Source organism: Epinephelus moara, chromosome 13 (genome assembly GCF_006386435.1).
Source record: "Epinephelus moara isolate mb chromosome 13, YSFRI_EMoa_1.0, whole genome shotgun sequence".
Lineage (NCBI taxonomy): Eukaryota > Metazoa > Chordata > Actinopteri > Perciformes > Serranidae > Epinephelus > Epinephelus moara.
Genome location: NC_065518.1, coordinates 1690143 through 1712018, shown reverse-complemented (window position 1 = coordinate 1712018; position 21876 = coordinate 1690143). Strand labels below are relative to the sequence as shown.

The 21876-nt window shown below is 38.9% G+C and overlaps 3 protein-coding genes across 3 annotated transcripts in view; 1 reads left to right on the top strand and 2 right to left on the bottom strand.

Moving 5' to 3' along the window:
• Positions 1-3147, bottom strand: part of LOC126399490 (uncharacterized) — an 11823-nt gene extending 8676 nt beyond the window's left edge. The window contains exons 1-3 of the mRNA XM_050059502.1: positions 3028-3147; positions 2670-2765; positions 1200-1310 (exon numbers count right to left, since the gene is read on the bottom strand). Of these exons, the coding sequence (XP_049915459.1) occupies positions 1200-1310; positions 2670-2765; positions 3028-3064 (244 nt within the window). The 5' untranslated portion in view covers positions 3065-3147. The remainder of the gene's footprint in view (positions 1-1199; positions 1311-2669; positions 2766-3027) is intronic.
• The window catches only part of ccr10 (chemokine (C-C motif) receptor 10), a 27131-nt gene extending 5274 nt beyond the window's left edge, over positions 1-21857 (top strand). Inside the window, exons 2-3 of the mRNA XM_050059469.1 lie at positions 14508-14697; positions 19630-21857. Of these exons, the coding sequence (XP_049915426.1) occupies positions 14673-14697; positions 19630-20777 (1173 nt within the window). The 5' untranslated portion in view covers positions 14508-14672 and the 3' untranslated portion in view covers positions 20778-21857. The remainder of the gene's footprint in view (positions 1-14507; positions 14698-19629) is intronic.
• Positions 1-21876, bottom strand: part of plaub (plasminogen activator, urokinase b) — a 396726-nt gene that overhangs the window by 213967 nt on the left and 160883 nt on the right. The window lies entirely within an intron of this gene.

Genomic DNA, 21876 nt, shown 5'->3' with positions numbered 1-21876 from the left:
GTATAAATCCCTGAAGGATAAATCACACACAAGACTTAAAATGCTATTTTAGTGGAGGCTTTACTGTCTTCACAATTTATTGTTTCTTATCTGTGAAATACAAGTAAATACAAGCTTCGTTTCCACTGAGGGAAATGGTGTCAGCTTACAGAGACAGACAGGAGGTCTGCGTCACCGCGGCTCTGAGCGTGAGGGTGGGCGAGTTCAACTTTCTGTCAACAAGGGGGGTGTTTTGAAAACACCCCCATTTTCACAGGTAACTTAGCCTGTCCCCCCGCCACAGGAAATAATGGATTAATCCTGGAAAACTGTTGATGTAGCACTTTTCTCCTTATGAAAGTAACACGGCGATTATTCGACCAATGAGAATTTGGTCGGGGGAGAGTATAGCGACCAAATAATCGACTAGTCCACCAGGAGACTACAGCCCTAGTGCACAGCATGCGCCACCAGAGGTCAGTCTGTGGTCTCTACTGATGAACAGGCAGCTCAGCCAAACAACACCTTGACACCAAGTTGTGTAGGAATAAGGCCTAGGCCACACTGACTGTGTGAGCAGCGTGTGTGCGTTGTCACAGAACTTCTTGTGTTTTGGTGCCAGCAATGACAGAAAGAGACCGTGGGGAAAAACGGCATGTTTTACATCTGACTAAGTTAATTGTGGGGTTTATTTTAACCAAACCAGAGCTGGTGATTGTTGGAACAGTGGAGTAACTAGCTGGATGAGTAACAGGAGTAATTGTGCCGGTTTTGGTGAGTTTGATTTAGTTTCTGTCGAGATTGAAACAAGTGTGAGTTAACAAGGTGAGCAAGGCAGTGTCAGTTAAGTCAGAGAGCAACAGGTGTCCAGTTGTATTTCTGTGTTTAATAAGGGAAATAGATGAGAGAATATTACTTTTCTCTACATTGTGTGAGCTCCTACTGTGTATTTATTACACAGATTACACTTATGTGATAAGCTGTTTTATTCATTGTACATGTTCTTTGAATTTACTCAGGTTTTATAAAGTTATGAGCTCATTCAGCAGCCCATGTTTTATTTATCTTGGCTTTTACCTAAAAGTGAAACTAGATTCCCGATACCTTATCACACAGTTTTCAGCTGCACAGTAAGCATTTACTGAAGTACAGGAAATTTAAAGGCACTGATAAGGATGCAGAGTTTCCCTTCCTCATGCAGAATAAGTAGAAAAACTCACCATCATCCTCTGTGATAACGGTAGAAGTTTGGTTGTTTTGCAGTTCAACCTCAATTAGACTCATCTCATCTTTGTACAAACTGTATGTCACGTTGGCCGGTATCATTGTACCTGCAGGGGGAAAAAAAATCTGAGCAATATTCTCCATGTTTGGTGATGCAGCCAACAATCCAAAAATCTAAAGCTATACAAGTTTATTGTCATGAATGACAAAGAAAAGCATCAAACACTCACATTCAAGAAACATTAAACCAGCAAATGTCTGATTTTTTTGCTCAAAACATTACTAAAATTATTTAATTTTGAAAATAATTGCTAATTGATTTTCTGTCTAATCGATGATTTGACTAGGCCTAATCCCTGCAGCTCTTGAATGATGTCAGATTCATACAATGACTGCATACTCTTACTAAAACTGCTGCCATGTCAGAATCACATCAGCGATTCACATTAGCGATTCACATGTGTTGAGGTCAAACTATTAGACAGAAAATAAATTCATCAATCGATTATTTTTCAAGCTACAATGCCAAATGTTCTCTTGTTTCAGCTTCCTAAATATCAGGATCTCCTGCTTGTCTTTGTCATATATGATAGAGTAAACTAATGATCTGACAAAGAGATTTTTACATTGATGGATTGTCAGATAATTAATTGGAATTTTAAGTGATTTATCAATTGTTGAGTAATTGTTTTTCCCAAAATGCCTCAAATTTCACTCGTTCCGACTCTTGCTGTGGTGTCACATGTGACGGTTCGCAGGTTTTAGATTGAATATTTTGGATTGTTGATCAAACAGAACAAGCAATTGGGGATGTCTTCCTCAGGGCAGTGTTGCCAACTCTTTTCCAGTTAAAGTAGCAAGCACTAAATCTAGAGGTCACTAAAAGTCTCTAAATTATGTCATGTGGTCATTTGCATATTGATGACATCATCTGGCAGTGGGTAGATAGTAGGGATGTTCCTGGCGACTAATTTCCCTGTTGATTAATCAAAAATTTTAATTAAGACAAGTTGACTAGTCTACAAAAAGGTCTCAGCACGGTGTATTCAGGCTCAACATAGTGTGGCTAGCACCGCTAGCAGCAGCAGCCATTGTTCCATGCAGGTCAAAATCCAAATGCTTGAGTTGAATATGGTTGTGCTTTGCTCCATTGCTGCCTTGTTTTCATGTTCTAGATCAAAGTGCTGCCAAACTGCGCTGGTTTTATGAGGACATCTCTCCAATTTAAAACTCCAGTCTACTCGAGCATTACCTCAGGGCGGGGGACTGCTGTCTGACCGCTCTGTAGCACCCACTAGTGGCGGGCGGCTAAAACACTAATTGGTTTAACTGACTAATATTTCTGGTGCCGACTAGCGAGGGGGCGGACGTTCAATCATTTATACGACTAACCGCGCGCATTCCTAGTAGATAGACAGGTATTGGGTATATAAACAGGTAGATAGTAGTAGGTAGAAGTGTCTTACTGTTGTTTGTGCTGGACTCTGTGAATGTTTGATTCCCCTCAACACTGTTCAGCTCTCCATGTCCCGTCACATTGGCTGTCTGTGACTCCACATTACCTGTGGACACAGATTAGCAAAACTTTTTAACACACATTACATGAATTATACCAGCACATATTTAAAAGACTCTAACACCAGCCTTTTCTCTGTCGCTGCTCCTAAAACTAAATTCCCCCCACCTTTTTCCTCCATTAATCCCACACACAGAGAAAACAATGGACACTCATGGAAACATGCAGCAAACCCAAAAAACAGGAAATACTAACAGAGTTAAACATCATTAACCTAAAACCCACATGTAAAATATTTGTGTACATACCGAGGATAAGAACGGGGAAGAGCAGGCACAGGATCATGGTGGGCAGCGGTGATCAGGATCAGCAGAAATCTTTGATGCTGGTCGGTGACCTGAGGTGCCGTTAATGAAGCTCAAGGTCTGAGAGCTGAGTGGGTTGAGGAACAAGCCCAGCCCTCTTTATCTGAACACTGCTGGCTGTGTGTGTTGTGTATTTGCATGCATGTGTGGGGGAACTCATTTTTACAGTGAAGCCGAAATGTGACTGATAGACAGACTGAATAAGGAAGAAGAGCGTAAGAAAGGAGTGATGACAATCTAATCATGAATTAAAGGTGTCCTGTGGAGGAGTGAGAGGATGAATAAATACAGACTGACACCTCTACTAAATTTTTTTCTGATATAAATTGACTCCTACTTTACTTTTGGTACCTTTTAAAATATGACTTATTATTGATTCATGTCACTGTATCAAATACTTTAAGGTCTGACACCTGCCAAAAATTTCTGCCACCTATGAATTTCATATGGACTCAATGGAGTTGATTTTATGCCTTAGCGCCGCTGATAGCTGTGGCCAGTGGCATTATGTTTTCTGGTTGTCTGTCTGTCTGCACGTACTTATGAGCATCTGTCCCATTCTCATGAACGTGTTGTCTTAAGAAGGCCTTGAGGAATTTTCTTCAAATTTGGCACAAACATCCACTTGGACACAACGATAAACTTATCAGATTTTGGTGGTCAAAGGTAAAGGTCACTGTGACCTTGCTTCCTTATCATTCTTGTGAACGCAATATCTCAAGAACACATCGAGGGAATTTTTTCAAATTTGGCACAAACGTCCACTTGGGCTCAACAATAAACTGATTGGATCTTGGTGGTTAAAGGTCAAAGATAAAGGTTACTGTGACCTTGCGTCCGTATTTTTCTCATGAACACAATGTTTCAGATGTTTCATGAAGGCCTTGAGAAGTTTTCTTAAGATTTGGCACCGGCAACCACCACACAACAATAAACTGATGAGATTTTGGTGGTCAAAGTCGATGTCACTCTGACCTTGTGTCCGGATCATTCTTATGAACATGATATTTCAAAAAGGTCATGAGGGAATTTCTTCTAATTTGGCACAAATGTCCACTTGGGCTCAACAAGAAACTGATGAGCTTTTGGTGGTCAAAGTCGATGTCACTCTGACCTTGCGTCCGGATCATTCTTGTGAACATGATATTTCAAAAAGGTCGTGAGGGAATTTCTTCTAATTTGGCACAAATGTCCACTTGGGCTCAACAAGAAACTGATTAAATCTTGGTGGTCAAAGGTAAAGGTCACTTTGACCTTGCATCCGGATCATTCTCGTGAACGCAGTATTTCAAAAAGGCCTTGAGGAATTGTCCTCAAATTTGGCATAAACATCCACCTGGACACAACCATAAACTGATCAGATTTTGGTGTTCAACCTTGTGTCCTCATCATTCTTGTAAACGCAATAGCTCAAGAACACCTAAAGGGAATTTCTCAAATGTTGCACAAGCGTCCACTTGGGCTTAAGGATGAACTGATTAGAATTTGGTGATTAAAGGTCACCAACTCTGACCTCGCAGGACTTTTCTTTTTTTTTAAAACTTTATTTTTTTCCAGCCCAGTTTTCATATGCTTTTTAGCTTGCACTTCATTATGAAGAAAACATTCCGTCGAAGTTAAGGGGAAAATAAATTAAGAAAAATGAAAATGGTATAAACAACCAATACATCAATAGTATAAAAACGACAGTGAAAAAAGGAATAAATAATTAAACAGTGGAAGAGATGTGGGCAAACTAATAGTTGAAGGTAGTAACTAATAAGATTTAGTAGCTCATACACTGTTCACATATTTATACATTAAATAATATAACTTATCTCTGTACACTTGCATGCACATATGCTGACATGTACCCATATGTATGTTGTGTTCATATCTACACCTACGTGTTTGTATATACACACATGCACCAGTGCACCTGTCCACTGATGTACCTGTACATATACGTCAGCATGCAAGACCTGTTTCTGGCCATAACTCAAGAGTTCATATGCTGTGACAGAATTGTTAGTCTGTGATTTGTTGATTTGATAAAACTCTAGAATAAAACCAGCCTTATCCTTTGGTCTAATGAACCTTATGAATGAGTGTGATAAACAAAGGAGCCAGTTTTATACAAATGACATGAGACAAGCTACAAGTTCAAGATCAGCTTCAGATGATTCCATCTGTACGGTCTGTATAAGGGGAAGTGTTGGTATGTCCTTACTGACTCCTGTGGGTTTACTGCCATAAACACATGATGATACACAACACCACAGTGATTTATCTCCTAATTGGAATGGACCGTGCTGATGTTGGTGGTAATGTGGGTACAGCGAGGCCGCACGGTCAAGTTTCCTGCTCTTCCTCAGATAGTTAGTGAAAACGCTCTTAAGGGATTTCCTCCCTCATTTAGCGGCAGGGAGCGTGGCTGCCTTGACAGAGACAGGGCTGGAATCAGGAAGCTGGTGCAGCATGAAAGATAGGCAAACCTCCCAAAACACATTAACACTGTCTCAGAGGGCTCACAGAAAGCTCAAAGGTGTGTATGGCAGCAGTAATGACCCAACAAGTCCTCTGTATTTTGTGCAATAAAAACCCAAGTTGATTTCTGTTTTATTTTGGATAAAAAGTGATGTAAAAGTAAGTTAAAATACAGGAGTGTGCACTTGCCTCTGACACGCCAGCTGCTATGTATAAACAGCAACAACTTCCTTTGCTTTGTGGTTTTTAATGTGCAGGATGTCAGAGCATTTTGTAATGGCTACTGTCTACACTTCAGCTCGTGGAGACAGGAAACTCCTCTGGCTTTGGCGGGTTTGCTGCATGTTGAAAGACATTAGGTACATTTTTGGAATTCAGAAAAGCAAATCAAGGATGTGTTGCAACCACTAGACAGACTGCTGTTGTCGTATGGAGGAGATGTGGTAAATCGTAGAACTGAAATACAAAAGTGTTAGTGAGCTTTTTCAGTTTTGCATTTCTATAGTAGTAAGATCATGACATCCCAAAGCTGTAAAAATGTACATTGATTTTTGTTTTTGTTTGTAGGAGGCAAAATATTGTGTGATTTGTATTTTATGACACTGTTTAAGAAATCAGGACAAACACAGTTCTTTGTATGAAGGTTCCCTTTAATATCATCTGCTTTATTATAGTCTTTATATTGATATACTTTTACCATAAACATCTTCCAGTGTGTTAGACATGTATCTGAATCCAGTCATCAGAACTTCCTGTTACAATCAGATAATAAACACAAATAACACCTCAAAAACTCATTTCCTCTGCTGGTCCTGAGCGACAACAGACAGAATGACTCATAACACATGAGTGAGGTTACAAAACAACTCGACACATACTACAGGTAACATGTTCACACATTAAATAAACCACTACAGACGACTCTGCTGCGAGTATACATGTGCCGTACTGAGATAGAAACCTTCTTAAATTTTTACTTTTTATTTCTGATTTTTTTTTAAACAAGTGTGTTTATTGGATTTTTATTATACTTCAAATATTACATCAAAAACAACAACAGAAAAACAAGTACGAAGGTACGGAATATAACATTCACAGTCAGGCATCATCTTAATATCAACTGCTACGACAGGCAATACAATGAGTACTTTTCAAAGGATCAAAATAAACAATCAGAAATGCTACCTGTACAAGTATCGACAGTCTGCAGGAAAGAAAGAGGAAAGAAAATGTGCATAATTATGTTGCATTCAAGAGATTAAGACAAGTAGACTTCTGTAGACTTCTTCCCCTCTAGAAATGTCATAAAATGCCCCTATATCTTATCAAAAGTAGAATATTTACCCTTAATCATAACAGAAAGGTTTTTGAGGGCATCAGAGTGTGACAGTCCAATTAAATTGTTTTTACATTACAGTGACAATAAGCAGAAAAACAAAAAATAAATAGAGATTGAAACACAAAATAAGCAAACGTGATTATTACAAAGTCAAGGCATATTTTCCTCATTTTAATTCCGATATCTCACAATAATTATGAGAAATCTGTCTTGTTGGCTGGATTAGTAAGTACAATACTTTCTCCACTGTTTTCCTCCCAGTTCTTTTTGAAGTTATATAAAGTAGGTCATGTGTGTGTGTGTTTACCTATTCTGACACAAAGGCCGGCAGTAGGACAGTTTTTCTGGAGCCTGTATTTTGTTGTAACCTTTTTACTTGCTGTCAGCAAGATCTTTAGGAGGTAGGTATTATCCTTACTTAACGTGTCAAGGATCTTTCCAAGGTAAAGATGTGAATGTTGTACTAATGCTAAAACAGAAAGTTCTTGAAATGACTGTACTGTGCTACTTCCTCTCAAGAGGTCTGACTTGAGGGACCAGAGAATATGAGCATGATCAGATTTCTCCACCGTCCCTCCAGCAGCACAGCTGAGTGCCAGTTTGTTTAGACTTCTGTTTAAGAGGGATGAAAAAATGAATCAGGTTTTTCCAGTATTTTGTGATAGTGTAAAATTAGGGCAGGGCGATACGGAGGAAATCAAATATGATATGTTTGACCAAATACTGTGATATTGATTTTGCAGTGACATTGTAGAGATGACTGTTGGTTCTTTCACAAAATATTTACACAGTGAGATTTTTGATAAATGATCATCAACAATGTGGATACAGTGACTGAGTGGGTAAAGGCAAATAATAGAACGGCTAGAGCAGTTTGGTAAGTTCAGGAAATGACATCACTTTACTATAATGCAGCCTTAAAACCCAGGAAAATACAACACTGACACGTTCTCATCCTGAGTCGTCACATATCACTGCTTTGTCAATGACCCTTCATGCCTACATATTACGTGCTAGATATCCTCCTGTGTCTGCTGTTGACGTTCAGGAGGCCACGTCAGCAAAAGAACATGGTTAGGGTTAGACAGCAACAACAAACATCATGGTTTGGTGCTACGTTCATACAGGAAGCAAACACTGGGCTCCTGAGTGAAAGTCTGGGGTTAGTTGGACCCATCATCTGTGACCCATTTTTACCGGTAGTGTTGCAACCTGATGACGTCCAGTGGCGTATCATACCACTGTGGAAGGCTACGTCTGGCCGCGTTACAAACTGATGCCGCCTGTCAGCGTATCATTCTGCCATGAATAGTGGGTTTGGGCATCAGGTGTCAGGTGCTGAAATCAGTGAGAAGGCGGTGGTATTTGACAACTTTAGAATAAGAACAGGCTGCCAACACCTACGATGTTATAATGTCCAAAATCTAAGACAATATTTAGGCTCATATAATAATTATAATAATAATAAACTTTATTTAAATAGCACTTTTCAAATAACAGTCACAGAGTGCTTTACAGAACTGAATAAAACACAAAGTGAGTAAAACAAGCTAAAAGCAATAGAAACATAAGCAAGTAGAACACTCAATAATAAAGCAGATAAAATCACAGTTTTAGATGAGCTCACAATATTGGTACAGTATCAATATGATATCAATATATTGCTTAGCTCTATGTTAAGGTCTGATTATTAGGGCGGGTTTAGAGCCTCAGTACAACTGGCAAAACTGTCAAGTACAGAAATGCCATTAAATATCAGGTCAAATTTATACAAAAATTTATTTATTCAATTTTTTTTTTTGCAGACCCATAAAACTGCACAAAATCCAGATATTAAATGTGTCAGGAGAATTCAAGAAGCCACAGTTGTATGTAAGACAACCTCCCCTTAAATAAAGGAAAATAACAAAACATTAGAAAAAGAAAAACTAGGAAAACCTAACATAATTCAAAAATTCCAACAAAAAATAAATGACAACAAGAAGCACACTGAGCAGAAAAACTAACCAATCAGTGGACGAGAATCCAAATAAATACTTATACTATACTTTCTATGTATTCAAAGTTCTTGTACAGTGAGGCTACTTGTGTTTGTGCAACATTTAATATTTGAGAACTTTGGCTTCTTTTGTTCAATGAAAAAAATAAAACTAGATTAAAATTAAAAAACAAAATGTGTGATGTATTGGCATCAGTTCCTGAATCTGCCGTACACCCCGCTCTACCAATTCCTCAGACCTTCATGAATACAGATGTTTTTATAAACGCACTTCCTCAGAGCACTTCTCCAAAACGAGATCACTGTCAACAACTCGGCCGTCTCAGGGTCTCTGCGCAGCGTACAGAACAGCAGCTCAGCCCACAAACAGTGTAAATAAAGAGCAGCTCCACAGTACAACACTTTTTGAGTTGTAAATTAATATTTAATTAACAATCACTCCAAGACGAAGCAGTGATGTTCTGTAAATGTTCGCTGTGTGCTGGTGCTGAAATGATCCCTACAGCTGGGTTCAATCTGCCCTCCAGTGGTAACAACGAGCAGCTGGTCATTCATATTTGTCATTTTGTTCTCAGTAATGCTGTCACCCACTGCACTGAATATGATACTCATTTCATTTCTCACCATCTCTGCCCACCGCTCTGTCTTCACACCTTCACATGCTCTGTTTCCAGATTCACAGTCAGACTGAAGGAAGCTCAAACTCACTGATAAGTTGCTTTCTAACGACGAATTCAGATTGTAAAACCTGTCAGTCTGTCAGTTATCACATTTAATGCTCGTAGTGCACTGAAGCAGTTGTCATGAGGAAAAACTGAAGCTTCTGGAAGACATTTTTTTAAATACAACACGCTAAAATAAACAATAATTTAATAATAATCTAAGTATATGTTGTACCTTTAAATGCTTGGAAAAAGTCTGACTGTTTTTTATTCAGTTCTGCAAACAGCCCATACTCTGTTTTTTTCCCCTGTAATATGCAGGACAATTAAACTTTTTTACCTGTTAAAAATATCTGCAATTAGCATTAAACTTAATGTTTTATTTCAATAATTATGTAATTAGATTTGTTTATTTTACTGTACTGTATTACAGTAGTTGATAAAAACATAATATAGATATTAAACCTAGTTGCATACTAACTAAAGTGGTTTAATATAATATACATGGTACATAATGCAATTCTGATGACATGTTCTGTGGCAATATTCAAAACACATTAAACTGTAACCCTGTCATAAATGTTGTTATTCTGTATTTAATATTGAATGGGGAATTTGCTTTGGGAATTAATGTACAATAAAGCAGTTATGCGGTCAGTGGTTTCACTATGCACACCTCTAAAGTCTAAGGCAATTCAGTAAAACATCTCAATCATAAATTCCACCTTTAGGAAATTTAAAATGTTCAGTATTTCTCGACACTGTTGGAAATGTTTAAATTCAATTTAAATTTTCACAGATGAATGGACAAAATAAGACTTTTGACTTTGTTACCCTTAGGATTTCTGAAATGAGCGTTTATTGTCATTAAGCAACGATAAAAATACTGTACCTTAAATTGTGAATTTTCGCACTTCCTACCACTATGAGTACTAGTAGTAAAGAATCTTTTAAGACATGCTAATGCTATGAAATTATGTAACACATTATATAATAAGATGTTACTGATTATATGTTTTAATGTTTATAACATGAGACCACAGTGTACCACAAAATATATTAAAAGGTAAAATATGAAGAACAAAATGCAGCTTCTTAATCAGAATTACACAGAAAGTTAAACACCAGTAAACAAAAAATAAATAAATAAAATTAGAGAGTGAATACAGAATTAAAATGAGGTCAAGATTAAACTGATAATTTTTTTAATAAATGCCTTTGTAAACATACTTACAACATTTGAGATTTTAGGCGTACTCGCTCATTATGAATTAAAACGTCACTGCCAATTTCTGATAACTTTATGACAAGTTTATTAGTTCTAACTGATGACCTTGTTAATGGTTAGTAAACAATTTTTAATGCTTCATAAATAACGAGCCATTTAACAAGTACGACTTTTAACAACTTAGTAACATTTACAACTGCATAATGCAAAACCCTTTTAATTCATGACTGCAGACCAGACGGCTTATCAAAGTGCAACTGTTGCTCTTAATAATTAAGCAATATCACACGAGAGGGAGTGATGTTGTACTGTGATATCGTCATAGCTGTGATTCGGTCGTAGGCACGAGGCCGCAGTTCAACAGTTAAATAAGCAAGACTGATTAAGAAATGTTGAAAAATGAGGACAAAATAGATAATTTAAGCATTTTATTTGTCTTCCGCCAACAAAAATAGTTCCCTCAGGACTCCGCTGTCACCGTTGCTATGTAACGCAGACATGGTGCGCCAGGCACTTACTCTTTATACACATTTATCTGCACGTTTCCATTAATTGTGCAGCCGGTGAAATAAGTCTCTGGTGACTGCATGGTGGACTGTCGCTTCACAGGCACAGCCGACTCTGCCTTCTGATCTGACAGTATGTTGCTTTTCTCCAAGTCATTGAGCTCCGCTGATGAAACACTGACAAACCTGGATGTGTGCTCAGATGGATTCAGCTTCTCCTCTCCCTCATCTTCCTCTGATGACCATTCATAGTTCAATTCAAAACTTATTTTAGGAAATAAATCCATATTTTTGGCTGTTTGACAGTGGATGAATTAATTAGCCTACAACGCAACTGCTGACCTAACTGACACTAACCGTCAGTTTTAATTTGATTGTTGATTGCAATCAGCTGTGAGGCGGAGTGATACATACACAGTGAAATAACCGTGATGTTGTACTCCAATATCATCACGGTTTTACTGTCTCTCGACCAATCAGATTGCAGGGCCGGAACTAACTGTTGTATAATGACATATTAGTCATTTATAGAAAATGTACAGATGATCTGTCTTGAACTGTAAAAAAAACAAAAAAAACCCAACACATTATATTTAACTTAGAAACCATTTACACAATATGCCGGAATGGATAAACATCTTAATGTCAACAAAATTTAAAAGAAAAATATATGGTCTCATTGGTAATAGGTAAGTTGTTGTTTGAAGCTCACGGGAACCATTATTTGCTAAATTCAGTGCATTTTTAGTCACTGAATTTGAATAAAAAAATAAAAAAGCTGGATGTGTGTGGGAGGTGAATCATTTTAGAAAAAAGTAGCTATCATGCCAAGGAGCCAATCACTGAGCACAACCTGGATGTTGTGTTCACAGGTTGAATACTAGGTCATCAGTTTCACATCAGTTTACAAGAACCGCATATACAAACAAGCAAGCAGGGTCGAAATCACAGAATAACAAAAACCACACTGTGGATCAAGAACTGTCAACATCTCAGCCCAGCTGTCAACATGCCAAACAGTTCCCACAAGCAGAAACAATTCACATCAACCTATTGTATTTTTCTCAGGGTCTGGTGCCAACGTCTGAGGCAAACACTGTGGTTAGATGCTCATCCTCATTAACGTCTCTGCAGCGATCAGGTTGCGTGTTTGCAGTTTGAATTAGTGCAGCGGGGTTAATCGGGCACTTGGGCAAATTCAGACCCACGCTTTCACCTCCTGCACACACACATGCACAGACTCATTTCATTTGGTCCCTTTAGAAGCAGACAAAACATAAGCTAATATCCCCCACCCACTGTAATTTAATTTAATTTGTAATTTAACAATTTTGGGTATATTTACGATTATTTCATTAAAATAATATTTTCTGGAACATGAACTGAACGATTAATTTCACCTTTAACAGGAGTTTCTGCAGTGCAAATAAGAAGCAGCAAATCTTGAAGATTTGTCCGAGTCTTTTGAGACCCTTAAACGAAACAGGGCGGTACAGTGGTTAGCACCGTACTTTCACAGAAAGAGGCCTCTGGGTTCAAACTTGGGTTTTCTCCTCCAGTCCAAAGATATGCCACTTTGGTAAATTGCGACCTAAAATTGCCTTGAGGTGTGAATTTGACCCATAGACTGTACTTAGAGATGGACCACATGACAGCTCCCCATAAGTGAAGCCAAAACTTCTCAATCGCCCCCTGGTGGCTGGCAGCAGTATAGGTGATAAAGCCTGTCCCTCCATGTTAGCAGATGGGACATGGGACGAATAAAAACTCAAAGTACACGTCAAATATATTTTTCCCAAAGATGGTTTCTGTCATTTTAGGTCTTATCACGCTGCTGTGTTCAAGTGTTCGTTTTTCAGATGTCTGATGTCTGATTTAAAGCTATGTATGCAATTAGTGTGCTTGTGATCAATGGCACTGCTAGCGATAGGTTGGATGGGTGCTTGAGCGGGAACTTGACATCGCTGAGGTCTTTACTGCACAGACTCTACCTTCAAATGACGTCACCAGCGCAAGATGGCAGCGGCCGTATTGGGATATTATGGCTTCATTTTTGTAAGTGTCCCTCTGATTGACTGGGTACCTGTCCAGGGTGTACCTTGCCCTGCACTGAATGTTAGCTGATAAGCGGGTTTAGCTAATGGATGGATGGTAAATGTAGCATTTTGGTCGCTAACATTGTCTTTCGGTTGATTCATTAAGGAGTCCCACAAGGATCTATATTAGGTCCCCAACTATTTACTCTATTCTGACAAAACAGGACATTTTGAGACCTAACAATGTTTTAATTAATTGCTAGAAATAATTTCAAATTAATTAATAATGAAAACAACTAATAGTTGCACCCCTGGTGTAATTCTTGGTCAGTTCAGTCTTCAATCAATCAATAAATCAATCAATCAATCAATCAATCAATCAATCAATTTTATTTATAAAGCCCAATATCACAAATGCTTTACAGCATACGACATCCCTCTGTCCTTAGGACCCTTGCAGCGGATAAGGAAAAACTCCCCCCAAAAAACCCTTTAATGGGGGAAAAGAGAGCTCGATCTCAATGAGATATCCTAAATAAATAAAGCTTAACTAAATGTAAAATACAAGTTCAGTTTTGATTTTGTAAAAACAAAAAGGCACAAAAAGGCACAAAAAGGTTCACTGGTCGTGTGAACCCCTTCCGAGAAGTTTGAGAATTTGAGAGTTTGACACGATCGGTTTGACCCTCAGTGGCTCGGTTACTCCACAAACACTTGTATAACCTCAAAAGAGGTCAAGGAGAGGTTGTGAACTGATTTAAGTCTCGTCAGGAGTCACACCCTGAAATGTTTGTGCACGTTTTATCCGCCTGTTGAACCTACAGCTTGATACTGTGAGCACGTTCTCTGCACTGTTCTGTCTTTCACTGAATTTTGTCTCCTCTTGTTAGGACAGGATTTGTCAAAGCGAAATCTTAATCAAATGTATAGTATATCAAAGATGTGATTGTGGATTTAACACCTACAGTATCTTCATAATACAGGTTATAATTACACAAATCTTTGTGCAGCTGCAGTGAGAGATGCAAACAAGAAGATGATTAACATCTGTTGACAGGCAACAAGAAGATTTTGCAGATCAGGATGCAAGTCATACTTTAAAAGACAGATCTTAAGCAACCCACAGAGTCAGTCTCAGAGATATGACAGATCTACAAACACATCACCAACGCTTCATGCTCCCGCAGTGACTCCTGGTGACAAACATCCAGCCCGGGGGGGTATGGCAAGGTCAGCAAAACACAGAACTGGTTTCATTGGCTGGAGGTGGTTATGGTTTAGCCCGCAGGCTTGTTTTTAAGAGAGCCAGCTTTTCAGATTTCTCCCTCAGACACAGTCGGACGACTTGTGACATGCATAACATCTCAAACAGCACAGGTAAGACCACTTTAGAAAATCTGTCAGTTTTGAAATAGCAATAAAGATAAAAAAAAAAATGATTAAATTAATGTTTCTAGAGTGGCAGATACACTGAGTGCAATAAAGAGTTTAATTATGTTTAAAAGTGTTTAAGCAGGATTAATAGAAAAGAATAAAATGTATTTTTCTATTAATGCAAAAATGTACTGTATTTAAAATGTTCTTTTTGATAAACATGACTCAATTTACATGTAACAGCTTCACTTTAATCTGCATCGGCATGTAATCAGCGGATTATTTCAACATTGCTCACTGATATCAAGTCATGAAATTAGTTCTTGTCACTGCAGGACAATTTAAGATGATAAAATTTCTTGCACTGTGGTTGTGGTTGATCACACAAAAACCCCACATATGACTCATATTCATATGAGTTATTTTCATACAAAAAATCTTGACATCCCTTCTTTCCTTTTACAAGTTTATAAAATGTCAAATTCATGAATTTTCCGTAAATTCTACTACAGGGAATTTAAAGGGAGATTATTTACTCGTAATCTCCCTGGCAAACCCCATGTATTTAACAAGGGTAAAAATAAAATTATCATTTACCCAGCTGCAACAGTAAAAGAAGAAATGAAACAACTGACTGTAGTGGCATGTGATGCCGCTGATCTTGAAGCTGCTCATGGTTTCCCACATGCCAACAACCCGACACCAGTGTCACACACAATGATGAAAAATGATTCAAAAATATAACTGCTGCCCACTCAAACCATATGACAAAAACCAAGGCTGCTAGACGTGATCTCACTTTCAAACTGACTACAAAGGTGTAGGTATATCCTGATTGTTTTATGTTAATATGACACAGTATCAAGGAAAGTTGTAGATGATATTTACAGTAGAGCTCATACTGTGACAGTGACAACTGCTAACAAATGTTTTTAGGTATAAAATCTAAAATAATAATTTGATCATGTATATCAGAGCTTATTGAAATCAAAATCTGTCAAGAAAGACCTGATATCATAAAATCCTAAAAGATTTAGCGTAACCTGAGACAGCCAGTGTAAGACATGAACACAGTCTGAAAACCAACAATCAGACCCTAAAAGAATAAAAAGAAACAACCTATTTACACTGAGAACAGACTTTGCTCTGACTGTTCAAGAAATATTTTGGGACATTGAAAGACAAATTGTCGCGGGACGGTCTTCCAGCTATAAAACCTTTTAGTCCAGAGATACTGCTGCCCGACAATCATAGCATCAGAAAATGTCATATTATTATAATGACATATTTTCATGACATTAAATTTCTCGAGCTGTCCACTGCGACGGAGATTTATGCAAAAGATTTGAATTATTAAAAAATAAAAATATTTGATCAATAGAAAAGTCACAAAAATGGAAGAGTCAAATTGAAGAGTTATAAACATCTGATAACTAGACTTAAAAATGTCATTTCTATCATTTCATGTCCACAGGCCGCTATGATGATTGTCCAAGATTGCGATATGGTGAAAGACTCTGTGTGCGAAACTCTGCATCAGTAATAAAACTGACAGTAATAGACTATGTTTAACAGCTGAAGTGAAGACAGAAGAGTGTGAAAATACACAGTGTCACTATAGTCAAGTACAAAAATAACAGTTAAATGAACAATGGTTTTGCACAACTTTCAAATCTATCATTCTGTTAAAGTGGATTAACGACTGAATTGTGAATGACAGTCTGTTTATATTTTTGTTTTTTAGAAATCAAAGTTAGAATTTTGGAATAGCCAGAGATACAGATAAATGTGGAGAATACCATTTATTTTGTATTTTTGTATTTAGTACTTATGATTGAGATTGAGAATGAAGAGACTGATGAGTCAGAGCCTGAGCAGGAAGAGAACCAGTGGCACAAAACATATCATTGGTTTAATAGTGGACATTAGAATACATAGGAGTAATGCTGTTATTTATAGGTATTGCAAATAGTAATGGACCAAGTACTGATCCTAGTGGCACTCCTTTACTATTTGCAAGAGGGCTACATTTACAGAAACCTCTGAACCATCCTCATCTGATCTTTTAGCAGTTTTGAAGAGGAGGTTTTTAAAATCTATGGTGTCAAATGCAAAATTTGATTTTAGAGGTCAACAGAGAAAGTGTTTCCATATTATATAGGTCAGTATTTTTTTTAATTTATTTGAGGAGACAACATTATGCAGTATAACACAAACTGCAGCATAACACAAACTGCAGCTGTGACTCAGAGGGGAACACCCGGTCAAGATAAGAAAGTTGTGGACTACAATTCTAGGACTTTTTGTATATTTGTATAATGAAATTGCACTGTAAAAATATCGCCTTCTTGTGACTCATCAAGCGGATAAAGAGGCTTATCACCATCACAGTTTACAAACTGTAACATGAATCAAAACTTTCTGACAGTTTGGGTTGCGCATCATCAGAAAGCAACCGTCCCATGACTCAAATTCATATTCTCTGACATTTCCTTTAGCTGCCCAGGCAACATACCGACAAATGTTCTATATTTTTTGTTAAATTTGTCAGTTAGTCTTATCTACTTAAGGGAGAACAACACAACCTGCAGCAGTTTCCGCTTTGGCTGAGTCTCCATTTGATTGCAAACTAAATAATGCTGCGTTCTTTATTGCTCGTTAAAGAGCCGAAAATTACAATTACACTAAATCACATATAGTCTCACACCTCACTTTTTGTCAGGAACACCCAAAATGTAAACAGTGTTTGAGAACCTGATATTTCCTGGTCACAGTAAAAGTAATTCTTAACTAAAAGAAAACAAAGACATATCAGATAATCCCTTTGCTGCTCTGCTCAAAAGACTGTCTAAAAAACATTTTCTCCTTTTTTTGTTGTTTCTCTTACCTGTTTAAAGTAAAGTCCTTAATGCAACCGTCAGATAAAGAAGTTATAAAAATAAGATATTAATAGAAAAGAGCATGATCAACTATAGAGAGTAAGCTCAGCAGTATGAGAAGCCACATAGTGAAAGATGAAATGATAAAAGGTGTTTTTGGAAACTGCCTATAAAGGCTGTTAACACGCGACACTGACTGATCTGTAGGCGCTGAAGCTGCCCACGATTTCCCCTGTGCCAACGACCTGCTGCCAGTGTCACGCAACCCAGAGCAAAATGACTAAAATATCACAACCGCCTAGTCAAACTGAAGAACATAGCTGCAGGTCTCTCACTTTCAGCCTGATTGTGGAGATGTTGGTATTTCCTGATATCGTGACACCAGCTACAGTATTCTGCTCAGAATCAACCCAGGTGTCTATAAGAACATAACATAGTTTTTTTAAACAATGATTAGCTCTCACGCAAGTCTGTTTCACTGTGGCATTTGTAGAAGCCCAGATTGAGTCATAATCATCAAAGACATGTTTCAGAAAGTTTTTATTGTGCAGTCTTCAGGCTCAAACTGACTTCTTCAAAAGCTCAAAATTATTAGTGAACTTTAAAACTAAATCCCTGTTCATTAAAATAGGATTCAAATTTACGTTTTGCCTTTTTTAGGCGGGAATGTTGTGCCATAATTCCACCTTTATAAAAGGAACGAACATGGAATGGGGGGGGCAAAGTTGTTCCCTCTTTAAGGTAGAGTGCAGAGGTAGTAACTGAGCCAAATCAACATCTGTGTAAAAGGTGTGCGACCCACCACTCAGAGATTTAAAGAGTGGTTAGAAGCAGTTAGCAGCCAACTAAAAGAACAGCAACCAAAACTGTCTGCAAATTGGTCTGGGAGGTCCTTACCGTCCAAACAGAGGACAAGATCATCCGCCACATAATAGGGATCCAATGATAGGGCCGCTACAAAGCCCCCTCTTTACGCCACCTTTGCATTTTTACACAGAAACAAACAGCTGCATGATGCTGTCCCAGTGAGTGATTATAGACAGCATGCCAGCATCCCGGAAGCAAAGGAGGCGTGACGTGTAACAGTTTCAGCCGCTTGTGTGACAAATGACATACACGTCAGCAGCACTTCCTAAACAGTAACAATGGAATAACATGGCAATAACAATTATTTACTGTCCTTTTTATATGGCTGTTGATCTCGTCCTCTGCATAGACGTTAAGGAGCTCCTTGACCTCTTTGTTTTCCCAAATTTGTGGATATCTTCTGCTCTTTCCTCTGTAAGTTAGCTGCTAAATTCTACCAGCTACTTTTAAAATCTCTTAGTGGTGGATTGCACACATAACATGTCGTCAAAATGTCACACCAGTCCCATCAGTGGTCCTGTCCTACCAACAGTCTCTTTTACATGTAAATCCAGTGGTGTTACTACTTACACTGCCGGCGTATAGGTGAGACAACTCTGTCCCTTCATTCTGTGATCATACCTTTTATACAGAGCAGCAAGGCAGAATAACAGCATGATATTCCTGCCTTGAACAGGCTGTGTAAAAAAGGGGAATTTGTATTTCCATTGTTATTGTTCAGAAAGTGCTGCCTGACGAGTATGTCATGTCACAATACACGTCATTGTGGTTGTGTTAAACGTCATGCTCGTCACACCTCTTCTGCTTTCACAATGCCAGCATACTATCTGAAATCACACACTGGGGCAGCATGATGCCAGTGTTGTTTGGTTCTGTTAAAAAAAAGACAAGTGAACGTAATGAAGGGTCTTCGTTGCATCACTATCACGGTATCTCTGTGTAAATAGGGTCATAGGTTGTTATAGTTTGAGAGACATTTTACTAACAAATTAAAGTTCAGGGATTAGCAAAGTCAGTAGGAGTTCTTTAAACTTAAAATGTTCATAATTTTACTCTTCTTTAACGTAGGTGTCTTTTCAGAATCATAAATTGATGACATTGATATTTTAGTCACAGTGGGATTTCTTTTTAATAATCATTTTCATTGCAAGATAAACTGCTCACTAGTCTTCGTTTTTGTCCCCACCAGACATGGAGTCATGGACCCATGAATACGGCGACTTTGGTGATTATTTCAACTACTCTTTTTTTAACACAAGTAACATCTCAGACTTTGATGATTTGGACTCTGACTTTTGTGAAGCTGGAGATCAGGAGTTCACCATCAAAACCTTCCAGACGTGTGTGTTCTGCCTGATCTTCCTGTTGGGCGTGGTGGGAAACTGCCTGGTGATTGCCACCTTTGCTCTCTACCGCCGCCTCCGTCTTCGCTCCATGACTGACGTCTTCCTGTTCCACCTGGCGCTGGCTGACCTTCTCCTACTCCTCACGCTCCCATTTCAGGCCATCGACACTCAGCTGGGTTGGATCTTCTCTGTCACCCTCTGCAGAGCCACACGTGCGTGCTACGCCATCAACACCTACAGTGGACTCCTGCTGCTGGCCTGCATCAGCGTTGACCGCTACATGGTGGTGGCACGAGCCCAGGAGATGCTCAGGCTGCGCAGTCAGATACTAACAGCCGGCAAAGTCGCTGCTGTGGGTGTGTGGTTTGTTGCGGTGCTCCTCAGCCTGCCTGAAATCCTCTACGCTGGGGTGTCAGGGTCCGGCACTGATGCATACTGCGGCATGCTGACAAGTGGAAGAGTCAAAATGGCGACCAATGGTTGCATCATTGCTGTCTTCTGCCTGTCCTTCTTTGTAATGGTCACATGCTACTCTTCGATCGCTCAAGTGCTGTGGGAAGGGAACACACAGCGTCGGGGGAAGCAGTGGCACCGGCAGCGCACCTTGAAGCTAATGGTGGCTTTGGTCCTGGTTTTCCTGGTATTCCAGCTGCCGTACACGGTGGTGCTGTCACTTAAAATGGCAGGGCAGTTCTGCGGTCTCCTGTTGGAGTACATCACCTGCACTTTGGCATTCACCCGCTGCTGCCTCAACCCCATCCTGTACGCCCTGGTGGGTGTGCGCTTCCGTAACGACGTCTTGAGGCTCATCCATGATTCAGGCTGCCAGTGTTGCCTCTGGGTGATGCCACAGAGTGTGAGCTCCTCCTCCATCTCCCCCTCCTCACCTGCTTCCAAAGTGCTCTCAGTTTGCTCTCCAACATCCCCCGAACCCAGTTACTCCAGCAACGAGACTGTGCCCATGAAGTTTCAGTTTCCACCAATCAAATAAAACTTCATGGGCTGGACTATGAACTTGCTTTCCACTTTGAATTTTTTATATAGATATTTCCCAACAGTATACATAATGTACAGTTATTACACAGAAGCAAGCAACTTCAAGATAATTATATAATCATTAGGGTTGGTTTGAAATACCAGTGTCTTGGTATATACTTAAATAAAGCACAAAATACACTTGGTTAGGGTTAGGGTTAGGAAAATAAAATGTTTGGCTTGAAATACACAGTTTTGGTGGCACAGTGCCCGCTGGAAACAGTGATGTCGGTAAAAAACAACTGCTTTTCAATCTCCGATTAAAACAACAATTTTACTGCTTTTTGTGTCACTGTCCACAGTGGAAATGCATTTATGTCTAGTTAGATAAACAACCACTCTTCAGGGCATTATCCCGGGAAACACGGTGACGTCTTGGCCTTCACTTTTTGTGATACTATCCCCAGGGGTAACGTAGAGCAGTCTTGGCAACTGACAAACGTTTTTCATGGCACTATATCTGGTAGAAATGCGGTGATGTCTCTGTAAAAAGACACAAATACCTTTTGTGGCACTATCCATGAATTAAACATAGTGATGTTTTGATACAAAAGGCACTATCTTCGGTGGAAACACAGCAATGAGTCGCTAAAAACACCCATGTTTGGTGGCTACAAAGTGGCTAGAAATGCAACAACTGGTTTTGTTTTTATTGTTGGTCTGCAGCTTGGCAGGCATCTCGCCACTATGCCAAATGTCAAATGTAATGTATCATTGGTTTGCAGCAATGCACACTGCCAAACTTTACTTCTGGCAACTGGGCTGAGATGAGCAACGTTACGCCCAGTGTCAAAAAGATATGTCTTTGTCGAAGGTCAAAGGTCCTCCAGCACTATCCTGCTATGACTCAAAAAGCAACCAGAAATGGTTCAAAAGAAAACTAGGGATGCACCGAAATGAAAATTTGTGGCCGAAGCCGAATATTATTAAACGCTTGGCGGAATACCGAGTACCGAATACCGAATATCATTGTTTAGTTTTTCATTAGTTTTTGCAGATGAACCCCCTCCAGATTAGTGTTGTCACGGTATCAAAATTGGGACCCACTGTGCGAT